The sequence below is a fragment of the Prionailurus bengalensis genome, chromosome D2 (genome assembly GCF_016509475.1).
Source record: "Prionailurus bengalensis isolate Pbe53 chromosome D2, Fcat_Pben_1.1_paternal_pri, whole genome shotgun sequence".
In the NCBI taxonomy this organism is placed as follows: domain Eukaryota; kingdom Metazoa; phylum Chordata; class Mammalia; order Carnivora; family Felidae; genus Prionailurus; species Prionailurus bengalensis.
The window spans coordinates 67766003-67788581 of record NC_057351.1 but is presented as its reverse complement, the minus strand read 5'-3'; the positions used below and the strand labels follow the sequence as shown (position 1 = coordinate 67788581).

Genomic DNA, 22579 nt, shown 5'->3' with positions numbered 1-22579 from the left:
CGTGTCAAAAGAGCCACTTATCAGTGTGCAGCAGGGGGCCTGGAGGGAGTGGGGAGCCCGGGAGGCCTGCCCCAGGCCTGCCTTGACTGATTGCTCCTCTGTGGTTTGGGGCCTGGTTTTGGCAGCCTCCTCAGCCAGTTTTCTCTAACTGCCACGCAGAGCGCTGCCCTGCCTCCAGCAGTCGCCAGCAGGGAGGGGGCCTCCCTCGGCCCTCTGCCCAGAGGGAGGCTGTGTCCTTCCCTTCCTCACCTTCCTCCCGCCCTCACTGCAAGGGACAGAAAAGCGGCCCCTGCCCTGCCTGTGGGTGGCCAGCTCCCCCCTCCACCCCACAAACAGGCTGGTGGCGAAGGAGCATAAATGAAGCAAGGCCTGCCTTCATCCCCTGTTCTCACAGAACGGCTCCCCCCTTGCTGCTGCACAACAGGGAGATAAAGGCAATTGGGAAGGAAGAAGCACTCCCCGGAGACCATGCGGAGCAGACACAGGCCTGGGATCAGAGCCGCTCCTTCCTCTGTCCTGCCCCAGACGCTGGCTGGGCCAGCTGGGTGGTCCCAGCACAGAAACCTGGGGTCTCACTGCAGGCCCCGGGGGTAAGGCCTCCAGCATCCTTCAAGTTTCCCCAGAGACCTTCTAACCGCTGCCCCGGGTCCCCCAGAAGGAGCTTCGCTGCCTCAGAAGCCACCAGAGTGTAAAGCTGGGCCCAAGCTGGCAGCTGTGGCCCCTTTCAACACAAGAAGCACAGCTACCGTGTGGGGGGCTGGTTCTGGGTGAGACTGCACTTGAACAAAGGCTCCCACTGCCAAAAAAACACAAAACGCAAAACCAAAAACCAGAAACAAGCTTGGAAGCCACGGAATAATGGAGGGAAAATAGAATTTAGAGTCAGACAGATCTAGCTCCTTGACTTACGGTGTGTAACCTCAGGTACATTATTTAAACTCTCTGAGATTAGCTTCCTCCTCTGTAAAACAGAAATGATACCCCCACGAAGGGTGTTATGGGTAGCACCTCTCATTTTGCCTGGTGCTCAGAAACGGAGAGTTTCCAGACACATTTCTCCACAGAGGCCTTCTTGCCCTCTAACCTTTCACCAGGGCCGCCTGGAGAACCCAGACTCCAAAGGTTGGCAGCAACACTTCCCTGCCGCTGCCTGGTGCCCAGCGGCTGGGCAGGCGGTACCAGGCGGTGAAAAGACCGCGCTGAGGGAGGAGAAGCCTGAGGAGGATCCCCGAATGCCTGGCGACTCCCCCCTGAGTTAACTGGGAGTTGCCCCGGGCACTACATGCCAACACCGTCTTGGATGCCTCTGGAATGGGAGGGCCACAAGTGACACTACCGCGTCGAGAAAACTGTGAGCTCCCCAACCAGTCTGGAGCCACGTGATCCTCCCATTTTTCAGCCTCTACTAAGGGAACGACGATTAAAGCTGCATTTGCTTTCTAATAATAGCTCCTGGCCCGGGCAATTCTAACTCGGTCATCCTAGCAAAGCCTGCGATGGGTGCAGGGGGACCTTGCGTTTTTGCAGACAATGCCCTTTGGTACTGGTAAGCACAGGCCCTGGCAGGCGCAGGCTGGCTAGGGTCACCCAAAGCTGGCCTGAAACACATGGGCAGTGCCCTCTCCCCGCCAGCCATGCTCACCCCAGTCCCTGAGCAATGGCACTTCACCTCCCTTTTACTCTGGATCCTGGCATTTCCCCTTCGCCTCCCTGCTCTCTGTAGGGACAAAGCCTGAAAGTCGTTCCCTGCCTCCCTAGAAGTCTCTGCAGTAGTGACCGATTCTGGAGGGTGAGGGTTATGCAGCCTGAGTGAGAGGAAACAGTAGGTCTCCATTACTACCTCATGAACGAGTAATAACAACAGACAACCCTTCAGTACCTCCTACTGGAAGATACTAAGACCTTACAAGTACTCATGCGTTTCATCCTCAAAGTAACTGAACACAGTAGGCTTCTATGTTACTACCCTTATTTATTGATGAAGAAAGTCAATAAATCAATGAAAAGAGTCAAAGAGGTTGCTCATTGTCTCCTAGCCAGCTGGGATTTGAACCTGGGGAGTCATTTTCCACAGCTTGTGCTCTTAACCACTGCACAAAAATTGCCTTTCCTATATTGTGCTTCCTGTGCCAGAGGAACCAGAATGGCAGAGTGGTCTCAGATTAGAAGCCCCGAGTTCTGACCTGAACTTGATGTGTGTTCTTGGGTAAGCATCTGGGCTTCCATTTCCTCTCCTGTCAAATGCGGAAAATAGTACCATACCCCGACCCCCTGAGATGAGATAATGGGTCTCAAAGCTAACCGAAGACTACATTCAAGACAGAAGTACAATCTGTAAAAGGCCCAAACTGGAAGCAACCCAAATGCCCATCAAGAGACGAATGAATCAACAAAATGTGGTTTACCTGTATCCACAATGCAATACTCCTCAACAATACAAAGAAGCCAACCATTGATCCACCCCACAATTATCAATGAATCTCAAAATAATTATGCTGGGTGAAAGAAGTCAGGCAAAAACAATGTATCCCATATGACTCCCTTTCTATGAAATTCTAAAATGCAAACTAGTATTTAGTGACAGAAAGCAGATCAGTAGTTACCTGGGGACTGAGGTGTGGGGAGGGAGGAATTACAAAGGAGCACCAGCAAATTTAAGAAGTGATGAATACGTTCGCTCTCTAATTGTGGTAATGGTCTCACAGATGTACATATATGTCAAAACTGATCAACTGTACGCCTTACGTATGTGCACTTCATTAACGTCAATTATACTTCATTAGAGCTGTTTTTAAAAACAGAATGAGATCCCATTTTCCTAACAGGTTGGTAAAGATTAAAAACTGATGACATCCAATGCTGGTAAGGAAGCGGAGAATGAGAATCCTCACTCCGGCAGTGAAAACTGGTATAATCTTTATGGAGTGCAATTTAGCAGCAATTATGAAAATGTGAAATGCAAATATATCTGATGCCATCCCCCCCCCCCCCCCCCCCCCGCTCCGCAATCCCATGGTCTAGGACGCTGTCCTACAGAAACCCAGGCATGCACACAAATGTAAGAGCATGTCTGGAAGGCAGCAGAGCATAGAGGCGGCAGGGCCCCATGAGTCAAACTACTGGGATTTGAATCCTGGCTCCAATCTTTGCTAATCATCACCTTTGTAATTCTGCATCTGAGATTCCTAGCCTATAAAATAAGGATAAAAATATTACGTACCTCATAGGTGTTTTGAGAGAGTTACATGAGGTAAGCACTAGCAATGGTGCCTGCATGGTAAATCATAAAAATAAAAGCTTAACTATTATAGCCCTTTAATAATGGGAAAAGAAACTGACAACATCCTAAGTGTTCACCAGGAGAGAAATGGATAAGTAATTTATGGTGTACATCTTTTAGGATGGAATATGTGTGCTGGTTCAGAAGAATGCATTCTCTGCGTACTGATGTGAAAAGATCTCTAAGACCCACTGTTAAGTTAAAAAAGCAAATTGGAAGGGCGCTTGGGTGGCTCAGTCGGTTGAGTGTCTGACTCTTGATTTCTGCTCAGGTCATGGCCCTGGGGCCGTGGGATCGATCCCCGTGTTGGGCTCTGTGTTGAATGTGGAGCCTGCTTAATAAGATTCTTTCTCCCTTTGCCCCTTTCCCCTGCTTGCACTCTCTCACTCTCTCTCATAAAAAAATTTTTTTTTAATTAAAATAAAGGGGGTGGGGGTGCCTGGATGGCTCAGTTGGTTAAACGTCTGGCTTTGGCTCAGGTCATGATCTCCCAGTTCTTGAGTTCAAGCCCCATGTCAGGCTCTGTGCTGACAGCTCGGAGCCTGGAGCCTGCTTCAGGTTCCGTGTCTCCCTCGCTGCCCCTTCCCTGCTCACACTCCATCTCTCAAAAATAAATAAACATTAACAATTAAAAAAAAAAAAGCAAACTGTAGAACATTCTGTGTATAGTGTGATCTAGCCCGTGGGTATGACCATGGCTACCTCTGGAGCTGGGGAGAAAACTGGAGGGAAGAGACACAATATTTAACATATACTTTATATGGCTCTTATTTAAAAAAAATTTTTTTAACGTTTATTCACTTTTTGATAGAGAGACAGAGCACGAGTGGGGGAAGGGCAGAGAGAGAAGGAGACACAGAATCCAAAGCAGGCTCCAAGCTCTGAGCTGACAGCACAGAGCCTGACACAGGGCTCGAGCTCACGGACTGTGAGATCATGACCTGAGCTAAGTCGGACGCTTAACCGACCGAGCCACCCAGGTGCCCATATATGGCTCTTATTTTTTAAATTTGTCATAATAATCTTTCACACTTTTGGGAATGAAAAATAATAAAAGAGACATGAATTACAAGGTAGCAGAATTTATTCTTAATTTTTGCTTGTGTGGGTCATACAGATTCCAAGTTCTTGGAGACTTGTGTTCCATTTCTCAACTGCCCCAGAGTGCTCTGCATGGTGCCATGTTATCTAGTAAGCGCTGCTCAGTACCAAGGAGTACTCTATGAAAATAGAGCATTTGGAGGACAAAAGCAGTAAGAAATGTTTAAAAGGAGATGAAAACAAAAAGAGAAACCTGATGGAAAGGGTGAGCATCTGTACTGACCAGCCCCTCCCTGAATAAGCAGACATGTGGTCATTGGTCATCACAAAACCCATTCTTCTCGTGCTTCCCTGTGACGCTTTCCCAAATGACACCTGCCTAAGCGCTCTCTCAAGCAGCTGCTACTTCTCCTTTGTCTCATTGCTTTCCAACCTCTCAAAGTCAAAGCAAAGACTCAAAGATGATGTGGAGTGGGAGTCACTGGGTTAGCAATAGTGTCAGAAGCTCCCAGGTGCCCTCACTCTGCCCTGAGACTTTAGTTAACTCTCCCCTTTGAAAACGTGTCCTAGTTGATTTATTATTTTTTTTTTAATTTTTTTTTTTTTTTTTGAGACAGAGAGAGACAGAGCATGAGCAGGGGAGGGGCAGAGAGAGAGGGAGACACAGAATCCGAGGCAAGCTCCAGGCTCTGAGCTGTCAGCACAGAGCCCGACGCGGGGCTCGAATTCATGGTCCGTGAGATCATGACCTGAGCTGAAGTCGGATGCTTACCCGACTGAGCCACCCAGGCGCCCCTGATTTATTATTAACCTCCCTTCCCATTCCCCTCCAACACTTCCACCATTAAAACACCAGTGATCCAAGTCAATCCCATATTATAGGTGAAAACACTAAGGCTCAGGAACCCCAACCTATCATTCCCTGTCAGGCCTCTGCATTTGCACATTCCCTGCCCGAGGCCCGAGCCACCCCCTTCTCATTGCCCCCTACCATCTGGTCCCCTGGATCCCCAATCTCCATTCTGCCTGTGGCTGGGTTGACTGCCAGGTGGGTTCTGACAGTACCTTCCACTCCAAGGGCCTCCAAGAAAAGTAGTTTTACCTCCCAATCTTTCTCTCTTTCTTTTATTGACTTGTTAATAAAGGACTTGTAGTGACTGGGAAAAAAAAAATCAAAATACATCCTGGGGATGGGTTGTCTGAGATTACGCAGTCATCCAATAAGTAGAATAGGAAGGAAAGGGGACCATGTCTCTCTCTGTACAATGCTCCTTCCATCAACTATATTGTATCTGCCCCAAATGCAGTCTCTTCAGCATCACTGCCTCACAGAAGCTCGTCCTTCAAAGAACAAACAAATGTTTTGGGAAGGGTTGGGATAGGGAAGCCAGTAGCTGAAGACGTTCATTTCTGCTGACTTTGGGCAGCCACTGGGGCCTCTGATCCCTACCTGAATAAAGCCGTATGGTCAGAAACAAAGCATTCCCAAATAGGGAAGTCAAGTCTTTGCTCTGGCTCCCAGGGCAATGCTGCTCAAGGCCTGATACCATGAGGTATCTGGTGTATCACGGGAGAATGAAATTGCAAGAAACTTTAAAGATACGCACCTTGCGTGTCTCAGTCATTACGTCAGACATTAAACACAACAACAAAATGACAAAAGGCCCTCTGGAGCTCCTAGGTGTGTCCATGGAACGATCATTTCCTGGAGCTGAATTCTCAGGAAGGACTGTGTATTTCACCTACCTAGGGGAATGCTAAGTTCACTGAACACATCCTCGGGCTCCCAGGAAGGCAAAGAGAGGGGCTGTTTCAGCTCCACTTCCGTGTATTCCGGTGACCTCACATCCAAAGATTTTACTTCCATGTACCTGGAGTTTTCTGCAAAACATGAGCCAAGGCAGAGAACTAATGAAGCACAACAGACCTCAAAGATTCCCTGTAATTCTATTCTTGCACTGTGTGATCAGGAATGGTCCCTTGCACGGCTTAATAACACGAAGCTAGGGCAAGGACTGCTAATTAGGTCCAAAATGCTGTAATTAAGAGTTTGCTCCACTGCCAAAAAGAATGCCACACCCACGGACCCTTGGCAAACCTTTGCATTGGGTCTGTGGGGGATGGGCTGTTGCCCCTTTGGGCTGGGAGGATCCCTACCTTGCCCCCCAACTCACAAATCACTCCATCCCTGCAGGCAGAAGGGCAAAAATTGTGCTGACGTCTGTAGGGGCAGAGGCTGACAGAAGAGGCTGTGCCGTTTCCACCCCAAGCTGGTACAGCAGTGTTATTAAATATGAACTCCAAACACCGGGTAAGCTAATAAGCCATTAACACCAGTGCATGTTGAGGCCTATCCGGCAAACTAAAGGGGTTCAATCAGGGCAAGGTGAACATTTTGCTCTTTCTTTACTCCTGCCTTCTGTAGACACAGCCCGGGCCTCAGTGTTTCTCTGGCAACAAGAAGGCAGCGTGTGGCAGTTTCCATGGAGACTCGCAGGTGGAAAACAGCTCAGGTCAGCTTGACAGGGAGGAAAGCCGGAGCCTCCAGCTCCCTGACAGGCTCATGCCGGCCGCGGGGCGCTGGATGGAAATGTCTCTTTCCAAGCCTTTACTCAACGGCTTCTGTCCCCGACTCTCGGCCCCCCTACTTCAACCTTCCAAGTGCCGCAGGCTTTCTGCGAAAGGGAGCTCTAGTTATTTCCATGTGGAGAACACTGAGGGCTCCTCCTCCTCTGCCCCCCCTCCCTCCCGCCGTGGCCCTTGATGGATCTTTGTTTCCACTTGGCAGAGAAGACAGGGCTTAGCCTATTTTAAACTCCGTCTCTCATGATGTCATAGCGCCGGGCACAGATACAACATCACCTGCAATGGAGGCGGAGGACAGTCTGGGACAAGCCTTGTTTCACCACCAGGCCGTGGAAAAAAGGGGGTCTGCGGTGGTAGCAAGGGGAAGCGGCCATACCCCTCGGCAGCACCTTGATCCTAACCTCCGCCCGCTCCTGGCTGCTTTCTTGCCTCCCTGGCTGCTTTTCCCGCCCCCTCACTCGGGCCTCACAGAAATAACAGCCTGGGTGGTCCACCGTTGTGCAGCCATGACAGGCTGCTTGCTGACCGGAGGACCCGAAGCCCCTTGGCCTGATAACTCAAAGCTTTTGCTAGGTTTTAGTTGCCAGAGTCCACCTGGGCTCCCGTAAATTCAGAGAAGTCTGCCCTATCTGAGTTTGCTTCTCAGAAAACATGTGGCCTCCTATCTGATTTCCTTTACACCGTTTGCCTAAAAGCGCTAACCGTTTAACCAGGCCTTTAGAAGCTGGCTTTCTGCACCGACTTTAATGCTGGCTGAAACCTTAGTCATGTTCATTCCAGCCTGCACATGCCCACACACCTCCCTAGGTGAGCAGTGGTCCCATCAACCCAAGCGCACAGGAGAAAAGGGAGGTAGTTACCCTGGGTGGACACTCCTTGGCAAGCCTGGCTTTGGAGGTCAGTTTCGGTGCGGGGGCTGGCTTTCCCCTCCAGGGGACCGCCTTCACATGCCCCATCTTCGGGGGGCCCCCCGGCCTTGCAGTCATCGAGAGGTGGGCTAGGCTGCCGGGCCCCCTCCTCTGCTGGCTTGGGGGAAGACATTTGCTGGAGTGGAGGGGCCGGATGAACATCGGAGCTCTCCCCTCCCTTTGCCTGCTTCTCGTAGCAATCTGAACCCTCCAGTGAGAGGTCTGTCTTACGTTCAGCTGGCTTCCGCTCAGCTTCCAGATTTAGGCCAGGCATTTCTACGTCCATGTCACTGGGACAGCTCGTGGAAGCAGAGGGCAGATCTCTGGGTGACTTGAGGCTGAGTTCCGTAGCCCCGTTACCTACGGGCTTCACACACTCGTTGGTGAAATCCTTGGTTACGTCCAGGTCTAAGGTGGACGTCACACAGGGACATGTTTCTGGGCAGATTTTGTCCTTCTGGTCAATGGGCACAATTTCTTCCAGTTCTGGGATGTCTGGTTCCATAATAAAATCTTCCTCCTCCCCAACCTCGTCCACTGTAACCAGCTCCTCCATGTTAGTGGGATACCAGCTCTCCCCTTCTGCCTCACTTCCACTCTCCCAGTCTTGCTCCTGAACAAAAATGCAGAATAAGGGTCAGAGAGTGACTGAGAAGCAGGTCATAGTATTCAACCAGAGCGCACAAACCTTGACCACAGGACCCCTAAAAACCAGAAGGATCCTGAGCACTCTTACTTCTGCCTGGGAACATTTGCTGGCTAATGAGGAGCTGTAACCCACTCAAGTCCCACATCACTGATTCATCTCTAGGTTGGGGCTCAAAACAGCATTTGGAATAAGCCCTTAATGCTTCATCTACCATGTTTAAAACGGCACACAGAATTTCAAGCCCTGGTGCGTAATAGGTGCTCAATAAACAGTTTTTAAATGAGTGAATGACAAACTTACAAACTCTAAATAAATCAACTTGCTGGAGCTATTTCCTTGCATGTAGGCCATCACTGAATGTAACGGTAGCAAAGTCCCCCCACCCCACCCCCACACTAAGTTCCCCCAAGGTCCCTTTCCCAGCAAGGGTGCAACCTACACAGCCATGGCTCATACTCAGCCCCTCCTGAAACTTCTCTTCACATCCCCAGCAGCCAGATTTCAGAGATCAACTTCCTTGCCAGTGATACCCATCTCTCTACCTCTCCTGACCAGAAAGACACAACGCTGGCCACGATCCAAACACATTTCTTTTTGCTGAGGCAGCCCCAACACTGTAAGTGGATGTTTTACTTTAATTAAGTCAAATAATCTTTGCGAGCACAGTAGATGTTTTGTTAGTCCCAGGGTCTGGGCATGCTGAAGTCAGGGCCCCAGCCTGTGCATCCAAAGCTCCCCTCTTCCCCCAGCCCCTCCCAAGGGACCTATTTTGGGAGCCTGGCTCTGAAGCCTGAGTCTTTTTTGGGCACATGTTTTCTCTTACGAGCACAGCCAAGTCGTTGGAGACTGAGGCAGAGCCCAGGCATATGGTAAAGAGCTCCTTAGTAAAGACTGTGCAAGGATCCCAGGGAAAACCATTCTCCCAAAACCATTCTGGCTTCATTCGTGGAATCACAGGTGGGGTGTTGGACACATCCGTGCAGCGAGCAGGGCATCACAGGGCAGGGTGGGGACTCCAGAGACGTGGTGCCCAATTGCCATCGTGCACATGTGGCTCTACGCAAACTTTACCTTTGTCCTTGTGTCCTCTGCATCAGAGGATTCTGTTTCTTTCTCCTGCCTGCCCACCGATGCGGTGCTTTCTTCCATGCCCTCCTGCTCCTCTTTTCCAGCCTTACCAAAGGAAGAACAGAACAAACCAAATCAACAGTGAGCAGTGGCAGAGAAAAGAGGGAGTGCCAAGAGAAAATGATGGTGAGCACAGCTAACAGTCACCAAGTGTGTTTTCACAGACACCATTTCCTTTATCCTCACAAAAACCCCTTGGAGGCAGGTGCTATGATCTTCATTTTACAGATGAGGAAATTAAGGCTCAGAGAGGTTAAGTAACTTGCTCAAAGTCACACAGACAAAGGAGGCACAGAAATGTCTTAATGGCTGGACTGATGTCTTTAGCGGGGCAGAAATCCCTGGCAAACTGGGTGCTTTTCGCTGTTATGAAACCTACAGACAGGAGAAGTAAAGGGACCAAGGGTGAACTGGCCCTGGGGTTAACAAACATCATGGTGACATCTCCCCCAAAGATCTGTTGCGGCCATAGAAGTCCCATCCAGGGCACTTATGAGTAGGAAGGGGGCGGTCAGCCGACCAGTGTCCTCTCACCCCTCGTTTGTCCTCTCTCTTTCCTAGAGCTACAGTCCAAACTAGCAATCCCCTCCCTTCTTCCTTCCTTCTATTCCCTCCCTCAAATTCAGTCCCTCATGATAGACAGTGCTCATGTCTGAGAAAGCGAACAACTAGAAGCAGGTGTTCGGTTGGAGAATTAGCCTCTGAGCAGCCTTGAAAACAGGGTCAGCGAACACTCGTCCTCAGGTCAAATCTGAGCTCCTTTCACACAATCTGTGAATTAACAAGGCTTTTCACATTTTTAAATAGTTGCGTTTGAAATGATTACATAAGTGCCTACATAATATCTTCACGTTGGCCTCTTGGCCCACATAGCCTAAAACGTTTGCTGTCTGGTGCTTTGTAGAACAAGTTCGCCAAACCTCATTTTAGACGTTTTTGGAGGATACTCTCCCCTGACTTAAACTTTGGCCACCAGATCAGTGACTCTTCCTGGACTTTCTCAGGGGCCAGCTGCATCTTCCCGACGATTCTGGCTGAGGTTGGCTCTGAGTAAGTGACTCTGGTTCTGATTCCTTACAACCGGACACACCCCTCTGGCGCTGACACAGAACCAGCTGGGGCAGGAGCTCAGAGCTGACTGGTTTAACCAGTTATTACCAGACAGGGAAGAGAGCTAACATCCTCAGGTCCTTGCTCTTTCTGGTATTTGGGGTGGAAGATTCCAAGCTCTGCTCTGGTCTTCCAAGCTAGCCTAAGGGCAAAGCAGCTCCAAATGCCTTTTTAGCCATCAGAATCCATAGCTTCCACCAAAAGGAGAGGTCTTTTATTGTTATCTCCCTGAATAAACTACCTATGGCTCTCCCTTGTCCGAGTAAGTAACGCTTACCCTCCCCAAGCAAATTCCTCCAGCCACACTCCTAGGTGGACACAATAGAGCCCCCTCCAATTCCAGTTGGGAGAGGCAGGGGCAGCCTGGTCCGAGGTAAGCACCTCACCATTTGCATCTAGGCGTTTCTTCCCGCAGGCAAAGGAAGAGCAGTGCCTTCAGTGTGCCCCTCGCCCTGGGATCACTTCAAGTGAGAGCAGCAGTTTAAGGGAAGCCAATAAATACAATCAATGCACCCAGCTGCCCGCGCCAGCTCACAGACTGAGATATTGGGCCCCAACTGTTGCAAGCAGAGCTCTGCCTCCACAGAGCTAGGCCTACGGTTAAACCACCTCCTAACTGGTCTCCCCCTATTGCCCTGTAGCCTCCTCCCAAGTCTATTCTCCCCAAGGCGATCAAGAATGATGACTCCACAAGGCAAAAACTGTCCTAACCTCACCACACCTTCTTGCTTCAATATTTCATTTGTTTCCCTTTGCACTCGGGATAAAGACACAAATCCGTAACCTGCCTACAACCTTGCATGATAAGGCCCGTTGACAAACCAGACCTACCTCTCAGCATTCTAACCCTGGCTGTCTCTGTTCCTGCAACACTGACCCTCAGCCACAAGGCCTTTGCACATGCTGTTCTGTCTGTTCTCCTTCCTTTCACTCAGTGAAACCCACCATTCCTTCAAATCTCAACAGTCGCATCTTAACCCAGGGAAGCCTCTAATTCGTTGCCACCTTAACAGTAGTATATACCTCCATCTCCTTCTTAGCACTTAACTCATGCTCTTCTACTCATCTGAGGAATTATTTGATTAGTGTGTCTTTCCATTAGACCATGAGCTCCTGAGATCAAGGGTCATTTCAGTTTTCACTCAGAACTGTAGTCCCAGTGCTAGGTGCTCTGTGGATATTAGTCAATACGAGGATGGAGACTGGAAGGAGGGGGTGGAGTGGTTAACTAGCTCACACCTGCCTCTGGCATGCTTAGGTCTCTGTCTAGGCTCTGAACTGAGCAGAAGTAGTTTTTCTGTTTCTCCCTTCTATGGACTGCCTATACTGGGGGCTGCATTCTAGGGAACCTTGGGCTCCATCTGGCCTACAGACATGTTCTAGTCTATACAGTTTCTAAAATGTGGAAAAATTTCAGAGATACGTGGATTTTGGTGCTGCTCTTTAAAAAATGGGGGATCTAATAGCACCCGGCTTGCATTCCTGAATGGCAGCCATAGAACAGAGCTGAGGAGTGGCTAACTGCCCCCAGTAGACAGGTACCCCCTCCTTGGTCTGCCATGATTACTTCTTTCCACGTTGGCTTCACCCCTATTACCAGGTCTGTGTCCCCTTCCTGGCTTCCTTTCTCCAGGCATCTGGGTCTATAACCCTTGATCGCCCTTCCAGTCAAGTGGAGGAATGTTTCCTACCCATGTTCACCCTACTCAGTGACTTGATCTCTTTCCTTCTTTCTATGGCCTTGTGGTCAAGGTTGAGTCTCAGGTGTGGACTTGGCCACTTACAAACACTGAACAGCACACACACTGGCCTCTCCAGCATGGGCACTTTCTCCAGACATCTTAGAGGTTTTGAATGAGCACAAGCTCATTAAAGCCCTATGACAGCCCTGTGATCACACCCATCTCACCAATGAGAAAATTGAGGCCCAGAAGAACAGGGAGTGACCTGGTTCTCAGAAGCCAGGTCTTTGTCTCCAGAGTCTGGGTCAGTCATTCCTTTCTTCCTTCAGCAAATACTTACTGGGCACCCACTCTGTGTCAAGCCCTGATTTCGGGACTGGGGACATAGCAGTGAGTACAGCAGACAAAAATTCCTGCCCTTGTGGAGGTTATGTTTGGAGGCTGTAGGAGACAGACACTAAATAAAATAAAGACAGACCAGGGGACAGGTTGGACCTAGGAGAGTTTGGCAGGGAAGGAAGACAAGTGAGTTGGGACACTGTGGTTTTATGTTGTGGGACTTCTCTCCAGGAATAAACTTGGGGGGGGGGGCAGAACAACAAGTGAAAGGTGGGGAGGAAGGAGCCACGTGACTTTGGCAGGGGAGGGGTCTCAGGCAGGTGAACATGTGTAAAGACCCTGTGGTGGGAGGTGTCTGGTATGTTAGAAGAAGGCAACGACACCGTCCTCAGCCAAGCTGTCTTCCATCTCCAAGTTCAGTCACTGCCTGTTATCTGACTCCTGGGGCAGCCCTGGAGGATTTGGGTCGTTTTCAAGATTGTTATATACACTTGGAGATCAGTGAGGGAAAGTCTATGCTACTGATATTCCATCAAAAAAAGGGTTTGGGGCTTCCTGGCTCCCAAACCCACAGAAACAATCCATTGGGGACCCCAAGTCCCCACCAACTCCACTCTAGGGCTATTAGAGGCAGAACCAATTAAAGAGACAGAATTTGTGGAAACCCATGGGGCTTTCTGGGCATCTTTTTTTTGCAACAGGGCTCTGGGGATGACCCATAGCATGTGTCACCTTAAATGGGCAAACCGATGAAAGCAGGTGGATAAAATAGTAGGAACAATACTGAGACTGAAGAAGAGTCTCAGAAATGTGGGCAGGTTTGTGAAGGGGCAGCTCCATCACTTTGCCATGGGGACACAGGGGGCTGGGCTGCTGGCGTGTGTATGAGGCCCAGGCTTGAGCCCTTGGCTCAAGGGGCTGCTGCTCTCTGTCCCTCTGTGACTCTTTGGAGGCACTGACCCATCACCAGCCCCTTAGGTACCTCCAGATGTAGACACACTTCTTAAAAACACCCTCTGGTTCACAGGTCCTCGGGATCCAGTTCAAGTCCTCAGCAAGGCACACAAAGGCCTTTGTGGACCCACCACACCCAGGTCCCTAATCTCACCTCCTGAGCAACCCCTGCTGTGCCAGTCAGGAAAAACCGTGGCTGACTTTGAGATGGGCGAAAAGACAACAGGGTGTTCTTTCCACGGACCGCTGGGCAGTTAGCTGTCCAGCACACCCTTTCCGGGGTGTCCCATCCTTAGGAGGTGGGGCCTTTTGTTATCTGGAACTATTTTATAACCCTGCAAACTACAGAAGACGGATCGTAGTGCAAATGATTCTTGTTCCTAGAGATGCAATTTTAGCTGCTGGAGATGCAGCTGGCTTCCCGTGGAAAAGGCTTTATGTCTCTTAGCAAATTCATTTCAGCGTTCTCAATTGCCTTTCCATGTTGCCTGTTCTTTGGCTTCTCCTTTGACCCAGCTTTTACATCTTACGGATCCCTCGTTAATTAATGGGTTAAATAACATCTTTGACATGTATTCATTTTATGTTTGCACAAGAGCCAGGGTTTTACTGTTTAAAAACATTATTCTTTAGTATGCCCTAAAGACACCGCCATGCTGAGTATCTCTAGGTTCTTGAAAACAGTCTTCTTTTCTTACTTTTGCCTTCGCTGCTTCCCCAATTGCTTTTGTCCCTACTTTCCATGCCTGGCCAAATGTCACCTCCTCTGTGCTGCTTTCCTCCTCTCCTGGTGCAGAAGTAACGCCCACAGAACAGCCCATCCGCTACTCCACTCCAGTATGGGTCCCACTGACCGTAAATCACTTTTGGTAGCTCTCCTTCTACCATTAGACCTTGGTCTCCACTACAGCCTGGACCATGTCCCCTTCACCTTTGGACCCCCTGTGCCTAGCACGCTACCTGTCAAAGTGGCCTCCCACCAATGCATATAGGAGTGAATGCAGTAGTGAACAAAAGCGTGACTCTTCAGCGACCATGGCCTTGAGAATTGGGCTCCTTATTTCAACTTAGTCACTGTCACTAACTCCTGAATCAAACTAGGAGACAGGCACGTAGGGTTTTTTAAATTGAGTTCCTTATGAGGCACCCCCTCCCCGACCTCCACGATCCCACTCCTACTTAAATGTAGGTGGTTTTGGGAAAGGAGGAAGTATAAACCAAGCCAGGATGTAAATTTTGTACCCAGAGTCCTTGCGGCTCACTGTGTGAACCGAAGTTATATAGCAGGTTATAAGCCCTTCCAGACGCTTGGATGAAAGGTGCCAGCCAACTGCCGAGCATTTTTATTACAGTGGAAGTAAAACACTGGACAGTGTCTAGGGAGGCACTCCAAGCCCTGGGCACCCAGTGTCACGTAGTGGGTGGTGGCTGCTTCTCCTTTACCACCTCTCATTGAAGCCCCAGGGTCGGCAGATGCTTTTGGCAGGAGAAAGAATGGAGCAGACCAAAGATCTAATCTCCCTGAGCAGAGTCCGCGACACCGCAGGCCGCCTCCGCTCCGGGCACATGGGTCCACAGACGGCCTTTGCATCACGTCATGTCGCTGCCTAACTTCTAGTAAAGGTAGCCACGCGCCAAGGGATTTGGAGCCCGATCGCTCTGTCATTTCCTGACCGTGTGTCCTTGGACAACTCCCTTAAGCTCTCTGTGCCTCAGTTTCCTTATCTATAGCAATAATAGTATTATTACCATTATTACCTCATACAGTTGCTGCCAAGATTAAATAACTTGACTGAGACAAAGCGTTTAGTACAGTGCCTGGCACAGAGTAAACATCCAATGAGTGTTCCATTCATTCAATAAATAAATGTTCATCATCATCATATTAATATTACTGTCCTCGGGAACCTGCCTCTCCTTACCTGGGGAAGAGATTGCATCATTACCTCATTCCCCGCCATTCTGCTTTCTTTTCTATCATCAGCTCCTTCTTGGTCTCTATCCGGTCTCTTGGTTCTGTTTTTCTCACTCTGCTTAGACTTGACGCTCTCAGGGGCCCTAGTGACCTTCGGCTCCAGCCCGTCTTCCTTGCCTGAGTCCTCGGGGTGGGGGTGTCTGCTCTCCCGCAGCCTGGCCTCCTCTTTCCTCCTGGACCTCCCGGGAGCTTCCTGCTGCTGCTTTACATACTTGTCCGATTTGCCTTTGGGCTCCTTCCGGTAGTAGCTGTCTTCTCGGCTTTTGTAGCCCGAGGCGGAGTGCAGCGGGCTGGGGGACCCGGGCCTTGGGTGCTTTTCTCGGTGGCCCCTCCCTCCTTCCAGCCGCTCATCTAACTCCGCTTTGTCCAGTTGCCAGGGGTAGTGTTTGCGATCATGTGGCCACGCGTCTGCCCTGTCCCTCTTGTCCTCTCCATTCTCCCTCCAGGGGCTCGAATCTCGCTCTTCCTCCCTTCTGGCATAGGGCGAGTGCTCCCACAAGTCCCGGCTGTTGCCCCAGTCGGTGCGGGTGGGGCCCAGAGGGCTGTGGGAAGAGCTGCAGGAGGTGAAGCTCGGCGTGTGGGACCTCGGGGACAGTGACCGGCTCACCGGACTGCGAGACCGTGGCCTTTCTGGGCCGTATCTGTGAAGGAGCCAAGGAGTGTGTTTTATGATCTGCACGTCCCCTGCCCCCATGCACAGATATGCCCAGTGGACATACTGTGCACTAACCCCATGTGGCCATACACTCTTCACCACAACCGCACAGCCAGCACAGAGAGTGGTGCAGGAGAAAGCTTTTCCTCCCCTCGGGCTTCTAAGGAGGAGGATTTTCCCAGAGTACAGTCCTGGCTGTCTCTGCCCTTTTACTCATTCTGCTTCTGGGAACTGGGATAAATAACTGGACTGGTTAGGCTCAACTCCATCTTTCTTCCTCTTGGAAGGAAGCTAAGCTCAGGGGACAGGCAACTCTCCCTCTGGATGTGTGTGTGTGTGGTACGGGGGGCGGGGGGGGGTGGGGAGGCAGTGGTTGCCCTGGTCTAGCCTGGTGGGCAAGGCTGCCCGACCCTGGGGTTCAATTAGCCAGCGTCTCGACTACAAGACCAAAGCCACAACTCCACCTGACTTTTACCGTAATGAAGGCAACCTCTTGGCCTCCATTTTTCTTGTTTGTTTCTCATCTCAGTTTGTTCAGGTCTTGGGCATAGTAGAAGGATGCTAATTACTGGGGGGACAAGAGTGAGGAGGGCAGGCTCAGAGATTCCAAAACCAAAGAACTAGGAGGGCACTTTAGGGCTGGAGGGAACCTGAGAGCTCTGACCTGCTTGTGTTTCAGATGAGGGGACTGAATCCCAGAAAAGGGATTCTCAATCTGCCTAAGATTCAGAGCAAGACCTAGTTCTTCCAGACGCTCCGCTGAAGAACTGTGGGAAGCATGGTCTGCCTTTAAACGCATCTTTAAAAAAACCCCAACCAACCATTTAAAAAAACCCCAAACAAATAAATGGGGATCCCAAACCTGAGCAGCTAGATACATACAAAGACACACACATACACACACACTCCCCAGCCTCTCTCTCTGGGGATTGTTTGGTGATTAAGCAGATCTAGTTAATCATGTACCCATTATTCTAAAAGAATGGGCAATTTTCGTTTGGTTTCCAAATGCAGAAAAACCAGACAGCCCTCACTTACCAGGGGACACCCAGAGGTGGCTCCCTAGGACCAGGCTGCCTTGACCATCAATGGGGAAACAGCCTGGACCCAGCCTGGTGAGAGCACTATCTGTGGCAGCCCCAGGTAGAACCATGGAAAGTGCAGGCCAAGTGCTGGCTCCTGTGGTCTCCACCTTGGGTCTCCACAAGGGCTGTTTTTGTAGGGCAGCGACAGGGGGATACTTGTACCCCCAACTTGACACGGTCCCAATTTCAGTCGGAAGAAAGGAGTTGGAAAACTGAATGCATTCAATGTTCAGAGTAGGTGACTGGGCAAGTCACTACTTTTGGGGGGTTCACCTACATTCCTGTTCCTATACCTACATTCAGCTCATGAAAAACCAACAGCTGGCTCTAAATAGAACACACACACACACACACACACACACACACACACACACACTGACTTTAAGGTTTTTTACCAGAGTGTAGCCTTGCCCCAAAGGGCCAAATATCAACAGAATCCCTTCTATATTCCTTTCTAACAAAGGAGGTGCAGATGAGAGGAAGCCTACCATCTTGCATTTTCCTGAGGCTTAACCTGAGCAGCAGTTCTGGACGGCATCCGGCATGTGGAAAAGTAGGGCCCAGAAAGGCTGATGGACGGGGCAAGGGCAGGGCACAGTGTGACTCAATACCCGTAAGAATGAGAGACAAGAGAGTGTCCCAGCTGCTCAGAATCCTCCATGATGCCCAGAGCTGGAGCCTCACCTGTCTGCTTCCCGGAACATGTCCCTCTCCCTCTGGGAATGCATGTCCTGGATGATGGCAGCCACCGTTTTCCCGGGTTTCTAGGCAAAGTCAGAGAGGTCATCATCAGACCAGAGACGGCCATGCAAATACCAAAGGGAAACAGAGAGGACTTGGGTCCATTGCCCGGTCCACACAAGGGGAAAAAATACCTTTTTAGAGGAAGAAGAAGTTTAATCCAGGGAATGAGGAGTGTGAGCATAATGCTGAATGGAGGGGCCCCGACATTTTGGGTACCTCTTTATTGTAGAACATTTTAAATACATGCAAAAGCACACAGAATGGTATGTTGAACCCCCATGACTCCATTTCCGTTGTCAACAATTCTGACCAACCTAGTTCATCTGTACCCGAACGCTTTCCCCACCCCATAGAATATTCTGAAGCAGATCTCAGACATAATATCTTCTCATCCATTCTATGAGGACACTGATATGGCTCAATAACACCATAGGGAACCATCCATGGTGCTTCTGGTCAACACATATTGCTCTGTTTAAGACAAGGGTGAGAGGCCAAGCCCCATGCTGTTCCAGGAAGTGCTGGCATACTCAAGGGGATGTACCTCACCTTGAGAATCTCAACCCAGGAAGAACAGCTCTGCTTGGCCTCTAGCTGCCTGAGTGATCTGGGGTCAAGGCTCATTGTCTGTGGGAGGCTCCCTTTCTCCACCTATAAAGTTCAGATAATGAGGCCCATCTGGCATCCACCAATAGCCTCAGGGCACAGCAGACTAGGCTGATAAAAGCCACAGGTACTGGGCCGACATAAAAGGAGGTGTTGGAGGGTTTCACACCCTCTGAACCCTCTGTGGCTGATTTCTAGGCCATGCCTCAAGAGTCCTGTGAAGATGCTGAAACTTTCCAGATGAGCCCTTAACTTGTCATAGCCAGACCCTGTCCCAGCAGCCCTGATAGTTTTCAACATTACTGTGCTTTCCAGGGTCTGCTTCCGTCCTCACCTGACTCCTTTTGCCTGGACACCCTCTCAGTTTATCTGACTCTCCTCATCCTTGAAGGACCTGCTCAGTAATCTTTCCCTTCTTTATACAACCAAGTCATACTGGCTTTTGCCACTGAACTTCTAGGAGCTCCCAAACTGATGCACTCGCTTAAGTCTTGTATAATTTCCACAAGAATAATTTGCCTCTTCGGTTACACAGCAAACTCTCCCCAAGTGAGGACCAAGCCTCCTATCAGCTGTAGCTCTCAGCACCATATCTTATATGAAATCAGTCACCGTCTGCTGATTTAATCTTCCTGTGAGCACCACAGGAACACACACAACTGCTTCTCAGGGCCAGAGACCCCTCTGTGGCAGGGAAGCTGGCAAGACCAGTGGCCCTGAAACCAAGCCCTCTGCCGCCAAACTGCCTGGGACCCTCAATCCCACCCTGAATCTACTGACGGGAAACCTCAGTAGAGGGAAACCTCTGCTCCAGAGAACCTGAAAACTCCCCTGACGACTGGAAGACACTGGTTTAAACTATCCTAAGTTCCCTTCTGCATGTGAGACACTATGATTCTGGAGAAATCTCTATGGAACAACCCAGAAAATAGCTCATCCTTCTTGTCTGGGTCTGCAGGAAGGAAAACTCACTTTTTATTGTTCCTTCAGATTTACTCTTCCTCATTCATTCCATGCATTTGCTGGATACATGTTATGTGAAAGGTTCTTACCCAAATGCCCTGAGGAATAGAGCCTTTGCCACAAAGAGTGTATAGAGAGACATGATTATCAGCATGAGGAAATATTCAAGACAGGAGATGAGAGATACCTTAAATCTCTCTTTTCTCTCCCTGCACTTTGCCTGGTGAGCAAAAGGTAAGTTAGAGGAAAAAGACCAATCAAAATTTCCCCCCACCTCTGCAAACCCTGGTGGGACCTCAAGCGGTGGCCCCTTGGGCCCAGAGACACATATGGATAGATACAGTGTTTTGCTGTCTACCTCCCTAGTAGGCCATTTCCCCTTTTCCACCTCTGCTCTGGGGTGACACAGGCCTGGCCAGTCACAGCAAGGCCTTCCCTGGCCACAGAGATTGGTTCAGGTAAGGACATGTGTCCCAAACTAGCTCGAGCACAGACAAGGCCTCTCAGCACTTAGGAGGAAGCTACTAGGAAAAACTCTGGCTCCGTTGTTGAAGGAAACGGGAGGCCAGAGCTGCTGAAGTCAATGAAGCCACCACGCCACCTAGAGGCTGGAGCCGGGGGCCATCCAGGGGGACCCCAAAATAAAGCAAAGTGAACAGAAGGCAGAGTGCAGAAAAGCCAAGTCCTAATGATATCACTTAGGCCCTAAATGCAGCTGTGCCTGCAGCCGCAGCCAGGGTTACTCCTGGACTTTTCATTTACATGAGCCAATAAACTTCTTTCCTTACTTTAGTTGATGAGCTTACATGAGACAAATTTCTGTCACCTACAGAGAAAGTCCTAGCTGGCTTATGTCAACCTAGGGGCCATGATGCATGCATTGCTATGTAGTTAAAGTAGGTTTTGATATGCTTTCTATTAGAGGCATTGTGACAGTTTGGGAGCAGAAAATCCTTCCTAAAGGGTAGTTAATGTGTTCTAGACACATTGCAACATCTCCTGGGAGCTTGTTGGAAAGGCAGAATCACAGACCTGCCCCAGATCTACTGAATCAGAAATCTTAACAAGACCTGTAAGTGACTTGTATGCACATTAAAGTTTGAGAAGCCCTGTTAGAATACTACCTGCTGCTTACTAGCTGGGTGACCATAAGCAAATTACCTGATTTCTCACGTGGACAATGGAGACCCTACTAACACAATATAGAAGTGTAGATATTGTGCAAAACCAAAACAGTCCTAGGTTTTAATCATGGCTCTTCCAGCAGCTATGATCTTGTGCAAGTTACTGAACTTCTATGAGCCTCGGTTTCCTTACCTATAAAACTGAGATAATACCTGTCTGACAGGACTGATGTCAGGATTACAGAAGATAATGTATATAAGGTGTTGGGCACGTGACTTGACCCAGAGTACCAGGACTCGATTAAAGGTATATTATTCTTGTTATTATTGTTGTACTGTTACAGTTACTGCTATTATCCACCCTACACACCTCATAGGGGAAGGTGATTGCAAGACTCAAAAAGATAATACATGGGGAAAAAAAGTGCTTAAAACCGAAGAACTCAAGGTGGAGTCCTTTACTGATCCGGCACCTAAGGTTCACAGATGTAAAGCACCTTGTCCAAGCTCCTCAAAGCAGGAAGGGGTAAAATCTAGGCTGCACCACCACCCTCCAGTCTGAAATAGGTCACATGGTCTTCAATGGTGCTGTTTTCCCTTTCTTCCTCACACCAGACTGTGAGCTCCTCCACGAGCTTGCTATGTCTATAACCATGGTGCCTGGTCCAGTGGGCACGCAGTGAACATCTGCTGAATGCAGACCTTGACCACGTGATCTCTTTAACACATGGTGTTTGCACCATCCTGAACTATTTCCCTCAGTAAGTACTGCAGTGCCTCAGTACCTTAATTTAAAAAGCTGAGTACTGCTGTTCATCCGAATTAGATTCTTACAACCACATCTCATTAAAATTTTTTTTTTCAACGTTTATTTATTTTTGGGACAGAGAGAGACAGAGCATGAACGGGGGAGGGGCAGAGAGAGAGGGAGACACAGAATCAGAAACAGGCTCCAGGCTCTGAGCCATCAGCCCAGAGCCCGACGCGGGGCTCGAACTCACGGACTGCGAGATTGTGACCTGGCTGAAGTCGGACGCTTAACCGACTGCACCACCCAGGCGCCCCTGACTACATCTCATTTAGACACCAAAGATCCACTGGGAATTCAGTGCAGAAATTCAATTTTAGCCTCCAGGGGAGAATCCAGGAGAACAGAAACTTTGGCTGGGTACATAATGGGATAGGACCTTTGATTTGTTGAGAAAAGCAACATGCTTGCATTCGCCAGAAAAAAAACAAAAAAACAAAAAAAACAAAAAAAACCCAACCAACCAAACAAACAAAAACCAGGTTCTGCTAGAATTGTTGGTGAAGGATTTTCAGAAGCAATAATTGCAAGCAAAGCTGAATCAGGACTGGCAACTGACAACAGGCTGACACATTACCATGTACGTACGTGGACTTGTCAGATCCTAGCAACAACCACTGAGCCTCTGTCTTCTGCCTTCAACCTTGAAGGCTGATTATGGGCTGTGGGTCTTAACCAACTGGACCCTATGTAAATATGGAATAAGCTGAAGCAAACTGGAAGATCCCTATTAAAATGGGACAGTAGAAAGCACAAAATGACAAGTAGACTGAAATATAAATATGAGGCGCATGGGTGGCTCAGTTGGTTGGCATTGGATTCTTGATTTCGCTCAGGTCATGACCCCAGGGCTGTGGGATTGAGCCCCACATCAGGCTCTGTGCTGAGAGCTTAGCACAGGCTCTGTGCTAAGATTCTCTGTCTCTCTCCCTCTGTCCCTCT

The 22579-nt window shown here is 49.4% G+C and overlaps 1 protein-coding gene across 2 annotated transcripts in view; it reads right to left on the bottom strand.

The window, feature by feature from the left end:
• RBM20 (RNA binding motif protein 20) overlaps nucleotides 1-22579 on the bottom strand; it is a 195788-nt gene that overhangs the window by 9569 nt on the left and 163640 nt on the right. The window contains exons 8-12 of one of the 2 annotated variants that reach the window (XM_043597496.1): nucleotides 18077-18156; nucleotides 15600-16293; nucleotides 9536-9637; nucleotides 7768-8428; nucleotides 6068-6202 (exon numbers count right to left, since the gene is read on the bottom strand). In XM_043597496.1, the coding sequence (XP_043453431.1) occupies nucleotides 6068-6202; nucleotides 7768-8428; nucleotides 9536-9637; nucleotides 15600-16293; nucleotides 18077-18156 (1672 nt within the window). The remainder of the gene's footprint in view (nucleotides 1-6067; nucleotides 6203-7767; nucleotides 8429-9535; nucleotides 9638-15599; nucleotides 16294-18076; nucleotides 18157-22579) is intronic. The other variant, XM_043597497.1, reaches the window with a different exon arrangement.